Source organism: Simochromis diagramma, unplaced genomic scaffold (assembly GCF_900408965.1).
Source record: "Simochromis diagramma unplaced genomic scaffold, fSimDia1.1 OVJJ01000171.1, whole genome shotgun sequence".
Taxonomy (NCBI): domain Eukaryota; kingdom Metazoa; phylum Chordata; class Actinopteri; order Cichliformes; family Cichlidae; genus Simochromis; species Simochromis diagramma.
This window is the reverse complement of record NW_024387222.1, coordinates 321,410-340,149: the sequence shown is the minus strand read 5'-3', so window position 1 is coordinate 340,149 and position 18,740 is coordinate 321,410. Positions and strand designations below refer to the sequence as shown.

The 18,740-nt window shown below is 41.8% G+C and overlaps 1 protein-coding gene and 1 long non-coding RNA gene across 3 annotated transcripts; one reads left to right on the top strand and one right to left on the bottom strand.

Annotated features, from left to right (window-relative positions):
* Nucleotides 1–64: 64 nt before the first annotated feature.
* On the bottom strand, nt 65–3,399 carry LOC120746610. Its single transcript, XR_005698886.1, has 3 exons — nt 3,282–3,399; nt 807–3,196; nt 65–105 (listed from the first exon to the last, which is right to left on the bottom strand). It is a non-coding gene; the product is annotated as an uncharacterized LOC120746610 (long non-coding RNA).
* LOC120746609 (tumor necrosis factor receptor superfamily member 6B-like) lies at nt 3,321–6,139 on the top strand. Of its 2 annotated transcripts, XM_040052032.1 has the most exons (5): nt 3,321–3,435; nt 3,764–4,157; nt 4,933–5,109; nt 5,545–5,925; nt 5,959–6,139. In XM_040052032.1, the coding sequence occupies exons 1-4, from the start codon at nt 3,394–3,396 to the stop codon at nt 5,880–5,882; spliced, it is 951 nt and encodes a 316-aa protein (XP_039907966.1). In that variant the 5' UTR covers nt 3,321–3,393; the 3' UTR covers nt 5,883–5,925; nt 5,959–6,139. The 2 variants fall into 2 exon arrangements, with proteins under 2 accessions (XP_039907966.1, XP_039907965.1); XM_040052031.1 differs by having other exon boundaries at nt 5,545–6,139.
* The last annotated feature ends 12,601 nt before the right edge of the window (nt 6,140–18,740 follow it).

Below are 18,740 nucleotides of genomic sequence, written 5' to 3'. Positions count from 1 at the left end.
CCCTTTTAACAGGAAGAAACCTCCGGTAGAACCAGGCTCAGGGAGGGGCGGGGCCATCTGCTGCGACCGGTTGGGGTGAGAGAAGGAAGACAGGATAAAGACATGCTGTGGAAGAGAGACAGAGGTTAATAACAGATATGATTCAATGCAGAGAGGTCTGTTAACACATAGTGAGCGAGAAAGGTGACTGGAAAGGAAAAACCCAATGCATCATGGGAATCCCCGGCAGCCTACGTCTATTGCAGCATAACTAAGGGAGGATTCAGGGTCACCTGGTCCAGCCCTAACTATATGCTTTAGCAAAAAGGAAAGTTTGAAGCCTAATCTTGAAAGTAGAGATAGTGTCTGTCTCCTGAATCCAAACTGGAAGCTGGTTCCACAGAAGAGGGGCCTGAAAACTGAAGGCTCTGCCTCCCATTCTACTTTTAAATACTCTAGGAACAACAAGTAGGCCTGCAGAGCGAGAGCGAAGTGCTCTAATAGGGTGATATGGTACTACAAGGTCATTAAGATAAGATGGGGCCTGATTATTTAAGACCTTGTATGTGAGGAGCAGGATTTTGAATGAAGGGAAGCCAAAACAGGAGAAATCTGCTCTCTCTTTCTAGTCCCTGTCAGGACTCTTGCTGCAGCATTTTGGATCAGCTGAAGGCTTTTCAGGGAGTTTTTAGGACTTCCTGATAATAATGAATTACAGTCGTCCAGCCTGGAAGTAATAAATGCATGAACTAGTTTTTCAGCGTCACTCTGAGACAGGATATTTCTAACTGTAGAGATGTTGCGCAAATGGAAGAAAGCAGTCTTACATATTTGTTTAATATGAGCGTTGAAGGACATGTCCTGGTCAAAAATGACTCCAAGGTGCCTTACAGCGTTACTGTGGGTTTTACAGTACATGGCCCCATCCACCGGCCGCTCAGTGTGAAAAACAGCCCCAAATTCTTTATTTCAGAGAAAAAAAACACATTACATGAAAGTTAGAAACTGATTTGCATGTCAGTGATTGAACGATTTATTTGATCCCCTCCAGAATGGCTGTGTGTCCATGTGGCTCACATACTGCAGTCCATCAGTTACATCAGGGACAACATTATACAGCTGCACACAGCTGGAAGGGCCAACAAGACCATCTGCACGAAGCTTGGTGAGAAGGTGACAACTGTTGGTGCGATTATTCAGAAATGACTGTCAGTCTCTCCAAGTGTGGCACATGCAAGATTATTTAAACATAGAATTCATATTATTGCATTCATTTTGATTTCATGTTTTTCCTTATTAAGAGATTTATTGTCATAATGTGTTTAATTTATTATTGACCTACGTACGACTATATTTACCCTCCTGTTGTGTTCACCCTCACCTGCCTTACTTTAGTATTCTGGTCACAATTAAACAGTTAGTTTTAACAGCTCTTAAATGATCACAAGAAACATTTTTCACCACCAAATTCAGCTCAGTGGGTCGTTCAGTGGCTCTTTCATTTGGTCATTCAGTAGGCCTCCAGGGGGTCAGAGGCCAAAGGGGGTGGGAGGGGGTGGACTCCCGTTCATTCACGTTTGACCGGGAACACCACAGATGTAACAAAGTTGACTAAAACACTCAAAATTCAATGAAAGACGCGCTCATCACTTTTATATGTTCAAGCACATAGTATGGAGGACGTCACAAGGCCTCGGATGTAAAACTCAATATTTATGAGGTTTTTTTATTTGTAAATCGCTGAGATTTGACCCGAACACGACAGGAAGGTTTAATTTAGCTGTTTGTGGTGTGTTTGTTGTTTAATTTGACCTGCTGTAACTTAATGTTCATCTGGTCTCATTCACATGTTTGCTTCAAATAATTAGATTCAGGTGTGCACGAGAGCACAGGAGTGCTTCCTGTAAAGTGTTAGCATCAGCACATTTTGATGATGCATACTGACTCAGGCCCCACTCAGAGTGAGTGTGTGTGTTTCAGTTTTACTTTTACAAGTCTAGACAGGTGTGCAGCTGAAACTAAACCAGCCCTCTCTTAGCCATCAAGACTCCAGTTCGCCCACTTTCTCTGTTAGTTAATAAACAAATAAAAACCTGTCTGTGCTATCTCTAGTTTCATTAAGTCACTTTAATATACGCACACTGGAATGTTCTGTCTGTGGTGATATGTAAGTATCACCATGATCTCAGGTCTCTCACATTCCAGTGAATCGAGACATCTGAAAAAGTCTCCACTTATTCGTGGTTTTAATTAAAGATCAAACGATTCATATCTTTAGGAGCAAAATGTAAAACAGAGCATCTTTTGTCCACAAGGTGTCATCACTCACAAAAAAACGAACAGCAACAGGATCAGTGTTCTGTGGTGAAAGTCAGTCTTACTGCAGGAGATGAGATCAAAGTAAAGAGTGATGTGAAGGTGTAAAATTTGCCTCGTTTCCCCGAGCAGTCTGATAACTAGTCTCAGCAGCAACCCCACTCTTGGATTAGATTTTAAAGACACTTTGAACATTTTCAAGGAAAGAATTTGTGGCCTTGTTAACGACTACTGTGAGTTGGAATATTTTCAAATACTGAGGGAGAACAGTTTTGTTTTTTTTTTTGGAGGAAGGGTGTTTGCATGTATTCCCTGTGTCTGTGTGGGTTCTCAGTCCAAGACAAGCAATTAGTGGGGTTAGCTTAATTGGTAATTCTAAATTATCCATAGGTGTTCATGTGGGTTTGGATAGTTATTTGTCTTTCTGTGTTAGCGTATCCAAGGTGCTCCCCGCCCTACAGCAGCTGGGACAGGGTTCAGCCCCTCCACAGACACCACACTGAGTGTTCCGACCACCTAGCTTGTAATTTTTATTTTATGCCCACTTTTATACCCGGCAGTTTGGACTGCTTCCCTGGTATCGTTTCAAGGCATGATTTATCATCATTACTTAGCAAAGCCAAAACATCATGTGGGGTTAACTCATCGCACCACAGTTTCAGGATCTACAACATCAAAGCACCTGTAAAACCTCACCGTGGGCTCAGTGTTACCCAACACCAACCGGAAAGAGAGAGAGAAACAACTGAACAGTAAAAAAAAAAAAGAAGAAGAAGAAATAAAGAAAATCCGAGGAGCAGCTTTATTTTATTTAAAGGTTCTTCGTTCTGGTGGGAGTCCAGTGAGGTCAATGCAGCATCCCGCAGGATGGATAGGTAGTGTTTATACAGACATCCCAAACCTGTATGATGATATAAAAAATTTAAATGTAGGCTGTAAGAAGTAATTAACTGGGATAATAAAGCCTTTTTTAAAATACAAATTACCTGGAATCATGCGGGGATGATGACGCATCCTAAAGTTGTGTATTGATTACGGGGGCGTCATTTAGCTTAAATAGCGAGGAGAGGAAGCTGAAGTCCCATCCTCCTGACAGAGATGAATCCTGCTGCAGCGCACACATCCCAGCTGTTTGCAATGGTAGGTGACGTCGTCAGCGTCTGAGGGATTCCCTCCTCACGCTAATCATTGTAGAACAAGCTGGCGTGGACGCATTTATTCGTTTAGTAAAGATTTTTGTTTGAGTTTGATAAAAATGTGAGGTAGACGTTTTTAGCATGGAGACCTACAGTTTTCATTTATTTTGACTACTTCTAAGAGTAGCCAATAAGAGAGATATTCATCTGTTCCACGTGTCTGTCGGACGCTTCTGTTTTCCTTAAGTTATTTGCTTATTTCCTTCTTGGATTTTGCCGGACTTTGATGTTTCCTTGCACTCACCGTTGGTACTTTTCTCGTTTCTTTCCAGATGACGTTATCGGTGCTCCCGGTGGTGCTGCTCTCACTGCACGTCGTTCGAGTCGACAGCGTGGCCATGACCTTTGAAAGCAGAGACCCCATCACCGGGTCGCCGGTGAGCTGTGACCGCTGTCCCCCTGGGACATACCTGCGATCTCAGTGCTCGTCCGAGAGGAAGAGCGACTGCGCAAAGTGTCCGCACGGCTCCTTCACTGAGGTGTGGAACCACATCGGGAGGTGCCTGCGCTGCGGAGTCTGCAGTCACAATCAGGTGGTGAAGACCCCGTGCACAGCGGACAGTGACTGCCAGTGCCAGTGCAAACCGGGGCACTACTACAAGACGCAGTACGATATGTGCCTCCCACACAGCGCGTGTCCACCCGGACAAGGAGTGCGGGCCAAAGGTAGAGTGCGCAGAGCTGCTGCATGAGCTCAGAGCTTTTCATCACAGGGAAATGTGTTTTCTGCAGCACGTATTTTGAGGTGTCATAGCAGTGCTGTTAGGTTTCCTCCTATGACGCATCGAAATTGCTGCCGCTCTGCTGTGTAAAAGGGCAACAACTCAAAATAGCCTGCTTCCTGAATTATGTGCCTATTTATAGACCGGTATATTACAACAATGACGCTGTTTCTTTGGCACAGATGACATCTTCAGAACACTAAGCAAATACAAACTGACAGTCTTTATGACACTGTCATTCTTCCCACACTGCAAACATTCTGTGTAATTTAAATTTTGCCTGCAACAGCTACCATTCGGTTGTCTTGGCCATCTTACAGCTTTTGGTTTTTATACTGAAAGGCCAACACAGCAACAAACAGCAGGATTGCTTAAGGTAAGCTGTAGGTGTTGCTTTCTTGTTAGCATTGAACTGAAGCAAGTGCACAGTCTCAGTTTGAGTTTCAAGACTGTAGTTTACTGCTACATAGGGGCAAAGATGGCAACTACATTTATTCATTCAGGGTACAGCGACACAGAGTCTTAGCAGGACCACTGTTACGCCTACAACATTTTTAACACAACAGACATGATCTGAGGGCGATTTCACTTAGTTCAAAAGGGTTTGGTTTTATTCCATTCGATTCGTATGTTAGTTGTTAACCTATCCCAAATAATATTCAATTTGTTACATGACTGATCTCAGTTATCTTAATCAAAGAACAAATTGTCTTTTCCAGGTACACCTGATGAGGACACCATGTGTCAGACATGCTCTGACGGCACCTTCTCCAAGGTTTCCTCTGCTCATCACAACTGCACAGAGCACAAGAGTTGCAGCGGTGCAGGACTGCTGCTGGCACTGAGGGGCTCCTCCTGGCACAACAGTGTTTGTGCAAACTGCAAACATCTCATAGGTGAGATGAGCAGTTTAAAAAGGCAAAAGGATGCATACGAATTTATTAAATCTGAAAAGAAACAAAGGAAGAAAATCTGAAAATGACGATGATTTTACGGGTGTTTATGTCAGCTCTTAGCGAGTGATCACAGACTTGGCTTTTGGTTATCAGAGGGAGTAAAACAACTGTGTTCAAACAGCTTCTTCCTTCCACCTGGAGCAGTTCCAGTAAATACAATAAACAGTTTCATTTTCATATCTCAAGGTGTGGAAATCACCTATAACCATAACTGTGCATTAGTCTAAGAATATCTGATGGCTTATTATCAGTTTCTATAATAATAAGAATGGCTCTTCCACGCAAAATGTTTTATCTGAATGCCTTGTTACCATCTTGCTGTCAGAGCATTGCTCCATTTCTTTATCAGCTACTGACTGTCTGTACTTTTTGCAGATGGTGCCGACTACCTCAGAGAAATCCTCCCAGCTTTTTTTGTGCACCATAACATAAATATCAAGCGGCTGCGTCGAATTGTGCACAAGTTCCCATCTCAGGATGGGAAGAGACAGGGAAGAAACACAGAGCTGAACTCCTCAGAGCTTCACCAACGGCTCAACGCCTGGATAGCATCTGCGACAGCAGAGGAGATTCGGAAGCTTCCATCAGTACTGACGAACGCTGGAGCAAGCGGCGCTGGTGAGAGGTTAGACCAAAAGCTGCAAAGAGTTGACAGTCAGCTGAAAACTGAGTGTAGAGGGAATGAGGTGGAGATGGTTGATGTGCCAAAGTAGGTTGAGATTAAGAGAAAAAAAAAAATAAAAAATATATATATATATATATATATATATATATATATATATCATGCACCATGCACAGGCACCAAAGAATTTTCCTTGTGTATTGTTCGTATTAAAATCTTTTTGTATTCGAAAGTTGCTTCGTTAGTTTAAATGCACTGAAGACAGGCTTTGGCACTTTTTTGTTACCATAAACATTGGTTTCATTTGAACATTAAGATTGTTTTGTCATTCTTTTTTTGGGCCAATTTTAAAAAAGTAACCTCACTTTAGTTACAAAATGTTACATTTTTTAAATCCTTTGTCAATGATGTGCTGCTAATAGTACATTGATGACTTATTTGCTACTTCTAGGATCTACTTGTGTCAGTTATCACTTTATAGGTTCCCAGCAAAGTGACAATGTTTCACCTGTGTTTCTAAACTAACAAGCACTGAATTTAAAAACACCCATTTTTTATTTCTGGAAGTGAAAACAGAAATATGCTCCAGACTTAATAAAGAAATGCTGGTATTAACCTTTACAGGAGAAAAAATTGACCTACCTCTTTCTTTGTTGCAACGGTTCTGCTCATTTCAAGGCTTTTAAAGTTTTAACAATGTGTAACAGCTCGATGTGTGAACTTTGTAATTTATTTTGCTATTTATAAGCCCGAGACGAGTAGAAAGAGAAGATGGTGTAGCCTGTTAGCCATCTTTATTTTTATATGTAAACAATGAGTTCAGTTTATTTTGAGCTGTTTTGGTTATGCTAGTCTACCTGAAGCTTTGTGTAATGCAAAATAAAATTAATATATCAAACATAAAAAGTGGCAATTTATTTGTTTAGTTAGTTTTCAAGGTCTCTCCAGTACAGAGAGTCATTTTTGTTGCAAGCCTGGCTTCAGAGACTGTAAGAAGAAAAACTGACCCCCACCCCTTCAAAGTTTACAGATCCATCTACAGTGCCAGTTATGCCAAAAAAAAAGTGAAAGTGTCACTTAAAAATGTAACCGAGTTGGGTGCCGGTTTAGCTCGGGCGACCACATGTCATACAGCTCACAGCGGCCGGCCCGGGGTTGAGTCTGCCCCACGGCCCTTTGTCACGGCTCTCTCTGCCCCCACTTTCCTGTCCGCTCCACACTTTGTTTATCTAAAGTTGGGAGAAGGCTGGAGAACTGGAGCCCTCACTCGTCTCAGTTTAGGTTAGAATTCATGATTCAAACAAAAGGAAGAGGACGGGAAAAGTTCAATTCTTCCAGAAAATTCTGAAGCAGACTGTCCGTCCATCAGTTTGTGGCCTGAAGCTCAAACACAGTTGTGTTGTGAGGCAAAACACACCAGCAAGCCTGCCTGTGAAAGCTTTCAAAAGCAAAAGAGGTTTTAGATGTTAATCCGATCAGGCTCCTTTGGAATAACCTTGAATGGGATATTCAGTCTGCAAAAAAGAGTTTGCCAAAATCCCCCCAAATAGAATAAAGACTCCCTGACAGTTATTACAGACACTTGATTGCAACTCTTGCTGCCCAGTGTGGCACAACCAGTTATTAGGGTTTAGGGGGAAATTACATTTTCACAGAGGGCCACGGAGCGTTGCTGCACACTACCTCATTACAATTAAGATAAGTGACTGGAAAAGCCCTCCAAGTCTCCAAACCACAGCAAAGACGGTGATGTCATCAGATGGTCTGAGCTTCATTACAGAGTATTGCAACCCACATGTCATGAATCGCTGTGCGGCAGGCAGGAGTTGGACCCAAAATGCAAGACTCACAGACTCAGGGGATGAACTCAAAAATCACAGCTTTATTTGCTGGTAGAAAAAACATACAAACTAAACTAAACTGGGAAACAACAAACTAAGCACTCACAGGGAGATCCACACAGCATGAGGGACGACACGACACTGACTCAGAGAAACACAGGGTTTAAATACACTGGGGAGTAACGAGGGGAATGAGACACAGAAGGAGGGCACAGCTGGGAGAAATCAGGACTGACGAGACAAGCAAAGCAGGACGCATTCACATAAGACACGGACCATCAAAGTAAAACAGGAAGTATGACACAGAGACGCGAACTTGACACAGTGGAGACAGCAACTAAGAAACACAGAGACATAAACCTTAAGGCAGAGGACTCTAAGAACCGAGAGACACAGAGGGGAACTCAGACATGCAGACACAGACTACACAGAACAGAGGGGACACAGAGAGACATGAAGGGCAAGGGATCGAAACTAGAAACCACAGAATAACTCACACAAGTACAATAATACAAACATCACAAAGAACTAAAAACGCTGGGTCAGGGGACCCAGGACCGTGACACCACAGGAGGATACACATGCATTAATGGTCAGCCAGTGTCACATGTTTGTCAGCCAGTAACATTCTCTTGTGACCTTTAAATGTACTTCCCATTTCTGCTTCCAGCTTCCTTTTTTCTGACAGGTTTACAGCAGTTAAACACTAAAAACTGCCACCCAGGGGCCCAGCACAAAAGTGTGTCACAGCATGTCCATCATAAGAGTCCACTCATGCTCACTGGAGGCTTCTTTAATCATGGATCACAACAGAAGCTTAAATTCCACTGAGGAGATTTCCCCACTAATCCAAACACACACACACCGTGGTTAAACAACATGCATGCTTACGTTTGGTCAGCCACAGTGACTGCGTGTACTGCTGTTCAGATTATTTTGGGTCACTGCAGAATGGGTTCTCCGTTAGTAAGTGATATGGTAAAGCATGAATGCCGGTGAGCTCCATAGCCTGTGTCTGTGCATGTCTGTGTTTGCTGAGGATAAAAGCTCCAGTGGCTAAAAGGTTCAGATTATGACAGAGCCCTGTGTGAAGGAGCAAAGGAGTGCAAGTAGTGCCAAAGGAGGTGGTTGGTGTAGAGCAGGGGTGTCGAACTCCAGGCCTCGAGGGCCGGTGTCCTGCAGGCTTCTGGAGAACTTCAAGACATGTTGAAGAGGTAATTTAGTCATTTAAATCAGCTGTGTTGGATCAAGGACACGTCTAAAGCCTGCAGGATACCGGCCCTCGAGGCCTGGAGTTCGACACCTGTGGTGTAGAGAGATCAATCTCTGACTGGAGAACTGCAACTATAAAACTGGTTGAACCAACATGCTTTATTCTTCCAGTAACTCTGAAGTGTGATTTGTAGTTATTTCTTTTCTCCTTACTGTTGTTAGCTTATATTGCACCGCGAGCTGGAGCCAAAACTCCTCGGTTGAATTCCCCCGTCAAAGAAACGTAATAAAGGAAGTCCTTTTGGGTGAATAATAATTGTGCCAGTAAAAAATTCAAATATGTTCCTGGCAGGAAGACCAATATTGTAATTTATCTTCACATAATTGTCCATGTGTTTCGTGACTTATCTGAGATTAAATTTATTATCTACAATACTACTGGAGAGGCTTTAATAGCACTTTTGTTTTTCTTTGATGTCCTCAGTTACTTTGTGTCGTGACCTTGCAAATACCAGGAAAGCATGTTTGCAATTCTGTTCCAGGTGCATCACGTTCACTAACCTTGACTCTGTGTTGCATGACCAAAACAGCAGAATGCGGTGCTCAACCCTATGAGTAATCGGGACAAGAAGATTCCCATAAATGTTCTTTTCCTCGTCCCATTGAAAGGTTATTGTTTACAGTAATGAGCCTCGAGGGAAATTCTTCTGGCCCACAATGCCACAGTAAGATGGAACGGACACTTGACTGACAGACACAAAGTGAGTGTTGAATCGGTGTTGGCGTAACTTTGGAGAAGGAGATATATAAAGCCAAGAATGTTTTTACCTTCGCCAAGGAGGGTCCATTTTTGCGCACATTCTGTCTGTAAGCATGTAGCTCGAAAAGTTTCGAGGGGATGCTGATAAAATCTTTGTAGGGGTGCAGAGTGGGGTCATGGTAACAATCCATTCGAGTGTGGCTGACAGGCCCCAAAGTCTTCAGGGTCAACTTAATGACTTATCCACTGAAAAAAATGACAAAAAGCATGGTGGGTATTGTCAGCGTATAGAAAGCACCTCTCCTTCAAGGCCAATAGAAGAGCTATTGTTTGCATTGATGTAAGCATATTAGGAATGACATATAGGGATTTTAAATATAACGTGACTTTAGGATTCTGACGTCTTCTTCCAGGTCATATGATGTGGAACAATGCTCTGAGTAAAGTTGGTGCTCTCAGAGGCCTCCTGGTTTCCTACATGTCACGACACGTTTCCAAAGCAAACATGTACTTCCGACTTTTAAAGATCAAAGTGTACAGTTCATGCGAGCTTCTAGGAAAGATTTACTACTTTGTTATTCCTTGTTATCACTTCCTGGAGACCTTTCACTGTGTAATGACATAATAAATGTCATTTTTATTCCACTGAAGAGTAAAAACTGACACTTGAGTTCCTCATATGCTCAAGTCATTAAAAAACAAAACAGACGCGCACACGTCTGATAAAAATCTCACATCAATTGTGAAACACAACAAGCAACAAAATGGGAACATTTTTCACTGAATCCAGACACAATGCTCAGCACTTCTTTTGTCTTTGCTTTATCTTGTTTTTAATATATTTTTTCTTTTACCAAAACAAATAGAGTCCAGCTTAAGTTTGGCATAGTTGTTGAAATAAAAACTTAAAAACTTTTAAAAACTTTTTTTGAAAGACTTAAAAACTCCTTTGTCCCACACGCCGTCAGACTGTTTAACTCCTCTCTGGAGGCGAGAGGGAGGGGAGACAGGAGGACAAAGGAGGGGGGAACAACTAAGCTGTAGTGCCTCTTCACCTCACTGTGCAATACTTTTGTTAATAGTCAACGGTGCATTAAACTTCCATACTCGAAATGTGCAATTTCACTTGTATTTTTATTTTTTATTTTTATTCCTATTTATCCCCTTTGTATATTTTATTTATATATGTCTCTGTATTTATATATGTGTATATATATATAATATTCTGTAACTTCTGTCGGTGCTGTGCTTTTTTGGAAACCGAATTTCCCAGAGGAACCCACCCGAGGGATTAATAAAGTTTTATCTTATCTTATCTTAATCTCTAGAATCTCACCTTTTACCACTGTGGCCACATCTGTTTCGCTTTGTGTTTCCTTTGGTAACAACACTGGAGAAACAAATTAGTGGACATGCTTTCAGTGAAATTAACCACTCAAATCGAACAAACAAACAACATATTTGTTGTATTCAGTCGACTCCAAAAGGCAGCATGACTTTAAACACTGGTTAATGAGAATTCCAGAAAGAACACGCTGAGATCAGGATTCACATCCTGGAGAAGATCATGTTGTAATCTGGCCACAATGATATTTTTTCTTTAAAAGGTATTTGATGGTGCAAGATGGCTAATAAAAGTAAACTTGGAACTAGCTGACAGAAATTTCCATTTCCTTATTCCATTTCTAATTTTCAATCAGAGCACACAGCATACAAATACAAGGTTTTCATTTTTTATATAAAGAAAACGGTTCCACCCACTCCACTCATTTTCTTATTCATGCATCCAGTTCAGGGCCTATCCCAGCCACCTAACCGCTGTGTCACTAACTCCTGTAGTGCTAAATAACAAACACGGTATGAAGAAAAAAACGTTCTGGACAGTCACGATGAACAATGCAAATAAAGAAAGTGGGGACAACTCTTAAAAACACCTGTTTTCGTAGACACTGTGTGGTAATTGGAAAAGTTTTGCATTTCACAAGGTCTGTTAAAAACAAACAGACAGGACTGCTTCTTTCATGGGAAAGGGTCTGTCTGCTTGTATAATTAAATCCACGGGGGAAACCAGGGACAGCTTCACTGCTGTAATGTGTTGCTTCCTGATGAGAACTGTCTCCACACTGTCACACTTCCAACAAGGAAGCTCAGTCATTGGCTGGTTTCATAGTGACAAAGCACTTTCTGCTGTCTTAACAATCAGTTTATCTTATGCTTCCAGTCAGGAACTTCAGGCTGAAGCCTTACAATAATCAACAGACCCGAACAAACTGAATCACCCGAATTCCATCAGTTCATCCCTCCTTTAATAATAAGCTGTGAACACAAAATCTAACCATGAAACCAGCAAAACACCTAATGAATATCACTAACCACGACTTTACTGTAAAGCCTGAGGAAACACTGACGTATGGTTGCAAATTTATGCCAGGATCTTTGAATTTATTCATGGATTTTATTTGGTCTTTATTTACATATTGATAAAAAAAAAAAACCCTGAATTGAGTAACTTGTCATTTAGACAAGAGCTGAAGCTGTCGATGGGGCACAAGAAATCACAAGAAGTTCTCCTGGATGTCAGCTGACTATTTTTTAAACACTGTTGTTAGTTGTGTGCTTTCTGACGTTGTCTTGTAGCCTCAGCTGACTCTTAGTTAGTTGACTCTTCTTGGCCCCTGACCGGAAATTCTCCTGTAAAGCCTGCTGTGTCCAGGCCCTGGGAGCAAAGCCAGAGAATGGGCTCACACAACTCGAGGCACGCAGCAGTATGACTTCCTTTATGTCGTTCTCCCCGTTAAAGCCATTCATATTCACAGTCTTTAACACAATATGAACCTTGGGTTTTTTCATCTCTTTGAGGGCTGCACGCTGTGCTCTTGTTATGATCTTTCCAGGACACCGCTTGTGAATGCTTTGTGTCACTGCAGAAAGAAGAACATCCTGGTTTTTAGAAAAACTTTAGTTCCTGTGAATGCTGCTGTTATCAGCGTTCACGGCGACCAGTCTTTCTTCAGAAAAACAGCCTCACGTCCTTAACTGGAACAACGGACTCGGGCCAGCTTGTAGAAACATTTTAGCTACAGAAGCTTACAGAGTGTTTCCCCTCTCGACTGTGTGCGATTTATCATCGCATGAGAGCAAGGCTCCAAAAGCTGTTATTAACAGGTCATTAGTGTCGTCTGAAACTGCAAAAGTGGCTCGGTCTTATTATTTTATTTATTTAGCAAAAATGCAGAGCAACACCTCTATTTGGATTTTTTTCTAGACATCGAGAGCGTCTCTGCCTTGGTTTCTAACTGCTGCTCAGTTCAGTGCTGAAGAGGCAGCGTGCTGTCGCTCTGTAGCAGATGATGCTACGATGCTAAGCATTCAGCAGCATGGCCCCGTAGCTGAGATAAACTCTCCAGTCTGTTGTGTTTGTTCTTAAGAATATGCCCACAAGCCTAATTAACTATGTGGTGTATATGTACAGATGTATAAATCAACGTTTAGCACTGGATAACAGTAACCATTAAGAGTAGTTTTTTACTTCCAAATTGTAAATTACATTTCTGATGTTGCCTTGTGAACAAAGTGCTGCTGCAGGTTATTCTTGTAAATCTACACATCAGCTGTCTTTTGGTATGAAGGAAAATGTTACTGTTACTGGAATTGTTTTAAATGAGCTGCTTTACCAGCTATTCTTGACATTAGCTTAAGAGCTCCACCTATGTGGGGAAACCGGATGAACATTCCAACCTTAGTTTGAAGTGTGGGTGGAGATCTTTTACTAAACCTCTCTTAGCTGGGTGAGAGGTTACATGATACGTCTCCAACCATCCTTAAAAAAGGCGTTGGTTATGGTACATCATCAGATGACAGCCTTCTTCAGACTGCATAAAAGCAGCACTGTGTCCATGATAAAAATACGCATGCTTTTTTTATTTTGCAGAAAACTAAAAACAGAAGCGTTTACAGTAAAACGTGCAGAATCAAAACTTCAAGCTATGGTCAGCAGCGGGAAAAGTTTTAATAAAACTCCAACAGGGGAATTCAAAGCTACAGTCAGTGATTTAAACATGTCTCATTACCAAGCAGCGTGTTTGGTTATCTCCAACAAAATGGGCGATGGTGCCGACGCGCCACAAAGTGCAGCAGCCTCGGTTTGGTTCTGACCCATGGTCCCTTGCTGCAGGTCTTCCATGCTTTCCTGTCTCATCTTCACTTAAAACTGTCTAATAACACAAGATACACTCTTAATGTGTCAAAATGAATCAATTGTTAATTATTCTAGTAAAGTGTGTCTGTGTGGATGAGCCTGTGTGATGACAGATGTTTGGTCTGTGCAGCAAGAGAGCACAAAGACCAAAAAGACTTTTTGGCAGCAGGATGGACTAAATCTCCAGTTCTTCCTGAAGCTTCATGGACTCCCAGCCCACATGAGACATATCATCTCCCCAGCAAGCTCTGAGAGAATGACTGGGGTGTCCATCACTCAGCTAGATGTACCCTGAAAACCTCCAAAGGAAAAGCTCCCTGGAGGCATCCTGATCCACACAAAGCAGGGGTGTCGAACTCCAGGCCTCGAGGGCCGGTGTCCTGCAGGTTTTAGATCTAACCCTGGGTCAACACACCTGAATCAAATGATCAGTTCATTACCAGGCTTCTGGAGAACTTCAAGACATGTTGAAGAGGTAATTTAGTTATTTAAATCAGCTGTGTTGGATCAAGGACACATCTAAAACCTGCAGGATACCGGCCCTCGAGGCCCGGAGTTCAACACCTGTGACATAACGGGTCAGTGTCTCCAGTCGGATTTAAGATCAGCAACACTGCGGATGAAACTTATGCAAATTTAATTCATTTTGGTTTGTGGATCCAAATCTCATCGAGATAGCTGAAGGTTGGAGATCGTAGCTAATTTGCCTTTCAGCCAAGTTTCCACGGTTATCATTCCCATGTGAAGGCTGATGCCCATCAGTCCATCTAAGTCACAGGTGTCGAACTCCAGGCCTCGAGGGCCGGTGTCCTTGAGGTTTTATATGTATCCTTGATCCAACACAGCTGATTTAAATGGCTAAATTAGCTCCTCAACATGTCTTGAAGTTCTCCAGATTCTTGGTAATGAACTAATCATGTGATTCAGGCGTGTTGACCCAGGGTGAGATCTAAAACCTGCAGGACACCGGCCCTCGAGGCCTGCAGGTCGACACCCCTGTAGATTTTCCGTGCAGACTGTCATGGTCCTTCTGTCCTAGTCAGTCTGACCTGCTATTTCTGCCATTCTCTCCTCCACCAGCTCTCTCTCTGCCTCCACTATCACTGTGTGTGTGTGTTCTGGTGTTCTCGTCTTTGTGCAGCATCAGGACTTTGAGAGGAGTTTCCACTTCTGGGCCACAAACACCTGCTGGCAATCACACACCTGCCTGATGATCTTGTCAAGCGCCACTATTCAGGAGTGTCATGTGTCTTTGACCCAGTGTTTTTGTGTTTTTTTGGACTTGGTTATTTATTATTGTGGTGATTTTGTTTCTTAGTCTTGATTTGTGCTTCCTACTTTAATTGTTTATATTTCTATTTATTTAGTCTGTTCTCTTTCGTGTCCTGGTTGTCTTGGTCTCATCTGTGTCTTCTCTCCAGCCCATCATGTTACCCCCTCGCTGTCCCTCGCTCTCTGTCTCTATGTTGTGTTTCCTGTTTTATTTTGGTAGTCCTTGTCTCACGTGTATTGTGTATGGTTTTGCTTCCCCCTCATCTAGTTATGTCTCATTTGTTCGTCCTGTGTTCCCAACTGTTGCCCATCCCCTCGTTATCCTGATTTAAATCTCAGTTTATTTCTGCTTGTAGCCGTGTTTCCTTGAGGCGCACACTACACCCACTTTACCTGATCTAATTTCACACTTCTATTTCACACTTCATTTGACCCAAAATATTTATTTAATCCAGCAGCTCAACCACTAAGCTGAAGAAGAAATCCTCTCATCCTGACTAGTTTACGCTTGCTCACACTTGCTCTCCATATTAAATCCAATGCATGTTGGGGCTGGCTGTTTCCTTCATCGTCCTACTCAGGCATACCTCTGTCCACTCATTAAATAACCACAAGCTGAAAATGTTGAGTGATTACTTCTTGTAAATACAGTAGCTGCTTCTGAAACAATACCTGGCATGTCTATAATTATACCTCTTTATAGTCCAAAGTAATACTTTTGTTTTGAGACACATAACATGGAAATATACCAAGAGGTGGAATATACCCTGGATGTTTATCACAAGATATTCTGAAACACAACAAAACAGCAACAGGCCACATGAATAGTTAGTTTCCTTATTTTTCCTCCAAATGAATATGCAGTTATTTCCCAGAGGACTTGGGAATCCCAGATTTTTATACCTAGATTCAGACTGAGAGTGGAAAGAAAAAAAAACCCAAAATGGTGATGTTACAGCTGCATATTGTTAGAAAAATGGGAAATAGGAGAAACAATTTACTGGAACGTGCAAAGACACGTGGACATCTAATACATAAAACAGAAACAGAGCTTCAACAGTTCAAGTTGGAACATCAATATTTGGTACGACCAGCTTTATTCTTCAACTGAACTGTCATTTCTTTACATAGTCCTCGCCAACACTGCTGAAGCTGTCATAAAGCCCTTCATTCGATGCCTTTCCTTCCATGTTCTGTCAGCTCTGGGAAAGTGATAGTGTCCAGGTATGTTTCTACTGAACTGAAAGTGGATCCGGGATGATCGCTCTGCTGTAAAATGAAACCACTGACAATCAAATGGCATCAGTTTTGACAAGATTTCTAACCCCGTTGGCTGAAATACAGACCCCCACCACTGTGGTTTACAGATGGCTGTAGACTCTTACTCCAGTTACCTCCACCTCCATTTCAAATTTGAATTATCCTTCATTTGTCCAGTTTCCTCACAGTTTTTGAAGATAGCTTGCAGATCATGTTTTCAGCTCATCGCTCTTTGGAAATCACCTAAATAATGCAATGATATTATTTTCTGCCTGTCAGAAAATAATATCATTGCTAGTAACAAAGTTGCAATACCTAACCAGTTTCACTTCTGTAGAGGTGAAACTGGTTAGGTACTGTTTATGCTTAAATGACTGATGGGTCAGTGTTAAGTGATTTAATAAAATCACTTAACACTAAGCAAAAGTAAAGCGCTATACAAATACAGACCATTTAATAAAACACAGACACAAAGAAAGTCCCTGAAATGTTCAAGGACTGGACTGAAAATGAGTGAAAGGCAAAAGAAAGACTTTCAAAGACCTGCCTGGAAAACCAATTTAAAACATTAAAACAAAGGCCTTAGAAGCAAAGTATGACTTTTACACTAATGCGTGAGAGGTGAGAAAACAATCCAGAAATTGTTCAAGAAAAAAAACAAACAAACAAACAAACTTCTACCTGATTTGAATTTGGTCCATTTTGTATTCAAGATCACCTTCACGATGATATTTTGTACTGGCGCCATTACCCTCCAGTTGTCCTCTAGTATGTCATTTTTTTTCTAATCAGGTGAACAAAGTTGCAGTAAGGCAAGGTTGGTGGTAGGTAGTTGTCCCGGTGGTAAGTGAAAAATGTGTTTGTGTGGCCAAAAACCTCCCCCGTTTTCAAAGTGCCCCATGCTGACATGCAGGTATGCGCCACAGTTCACGCAGTTTTTTCAATACCCTCTCTCAGACGCCACGGGACAAATTGAACTGATTCACCTTGCGGAATGAATTTGCTGTATAAAAGAGTCCAATTTCAAAAAGTAACCAGGAGAGAATGTTTTGGATTTGGTTTATCCCTCAGCAGATGTTTGCTCTGCAGCTTGTCCAGCTCCACTGGAGGTCATCAGGTCAGCTGCTGGGCTGTTTTTAGACCTCAATATCAAAATCAAGTTAAGAAAATGATGGAAATGATGTCATTCAATATAATAATAATAGCCAACTGGCACAACTAAGGATTTGTCATTATTAGCTCAGTCTGTGAAGGGCAGAGACAGGGTTCGTGCTCCTGTCCTGACCACAGCCTAAACTTTTCAACTTGCTGTAAATATGGAGAAAAAAAAAATCCTCTCGAGATAAAACCAGGAAGTATATTTTAATACTGATAGTGTTTGGTTGAAGAGCTGCTGCTGCTGTGCCAGCATTATCTCCATGATTAGATATCCAAATGGGTTTCTGTTGCACAGTCAATATGAATGTGAAATTTCCACATAAGCAAAGTCAGTTTCATTTTACTCAGATAGAACATAATTAAAGTTTAACAGCTTCTATAATAAGTGGCTTATCACTGTGTACTCTTACTGAGAAAATATACAAATCTGTGAATTTATAGCCTAAGCTTGTTTACAGCTTATTTAAATCTTTCCAGCAGAACAACCTCTCATTTGCGTTCTCTGCACACATCTTTTGTTTCCATTTCACTAAGATATGTGAGAACATTACCAGAGCAGCAGGTCTGGCAAGCAGTCCAAACAAGTATGACTCAAAAGTAAAAGTCAACGCTGACCTAAATGACAGAGCCAGATACACTAGACACCAAATGTGAGAATAAAATTGAGTGATTCACTGTGTGACACTCACATGCAGAGCAAAGGTGAAAGGCTGTGGCCCAGTTTCATACTGAAACTGGGCCACAGCCTTTCATTAAATGCAACCTGGTAGAACGAGGTTACAATACAGGATGTATCAGTCATTCATTTTTCCATTCTCCATTTATCGTCAGCTGTCATGGGGTGAAAGACAACCACAGATGCACACATTCACACCTACAGTCACCTTTGAACCAGTTAACCCAATGCCATATTCATTTACGTCTTATGACTCCAGGAGGGAGACACACTGGGATCTTTTCTCATGGGCCCAGGGCTCATGTGTTTTTCTGGAGTTGTTTATATTTTCTGAGTGTATATTGGGCTGGCAGTCCTAGCAGGTGGACTGGATCGCTGCGAGATTACCAGCATACCATATGTTAGAGTGTTTGCCGCAGTTTTGTCGCATGTTACTAACGACCACCTCTGTGATAATCTGTGCGCACATGGTGCATAGATGCAAAGGGATCAGAAACAGGGACCACGGATACTGGGAGAAGACACAGCAGGGGAATCAGGGACGCGAGGATTTATCATGTCTTGTTATTATT

Coding starts and splice junctions, on each gene's coding strand:
- LOC120746609 (XM_040052032.1), top strand. CDS start 3,394: ATGAATCCTGCTGCAGCGCACACATCCCAGCTGTTTGCAATG. Junction 3,436..3,763: donor CATCCCAGCTGTTTGCAATG/GTAGGTGACGTC, acceptor GTTTCTTTCCAG/ATGACGTTATCGGTGCTCCC. Junction 4,158..4,932: donor ACAAGGAGTGCGGGCCAAAG/GTAGAGTGCGCA, acceptor TGTCTTTTCCAG/GTACACCTGATGAGGACACC.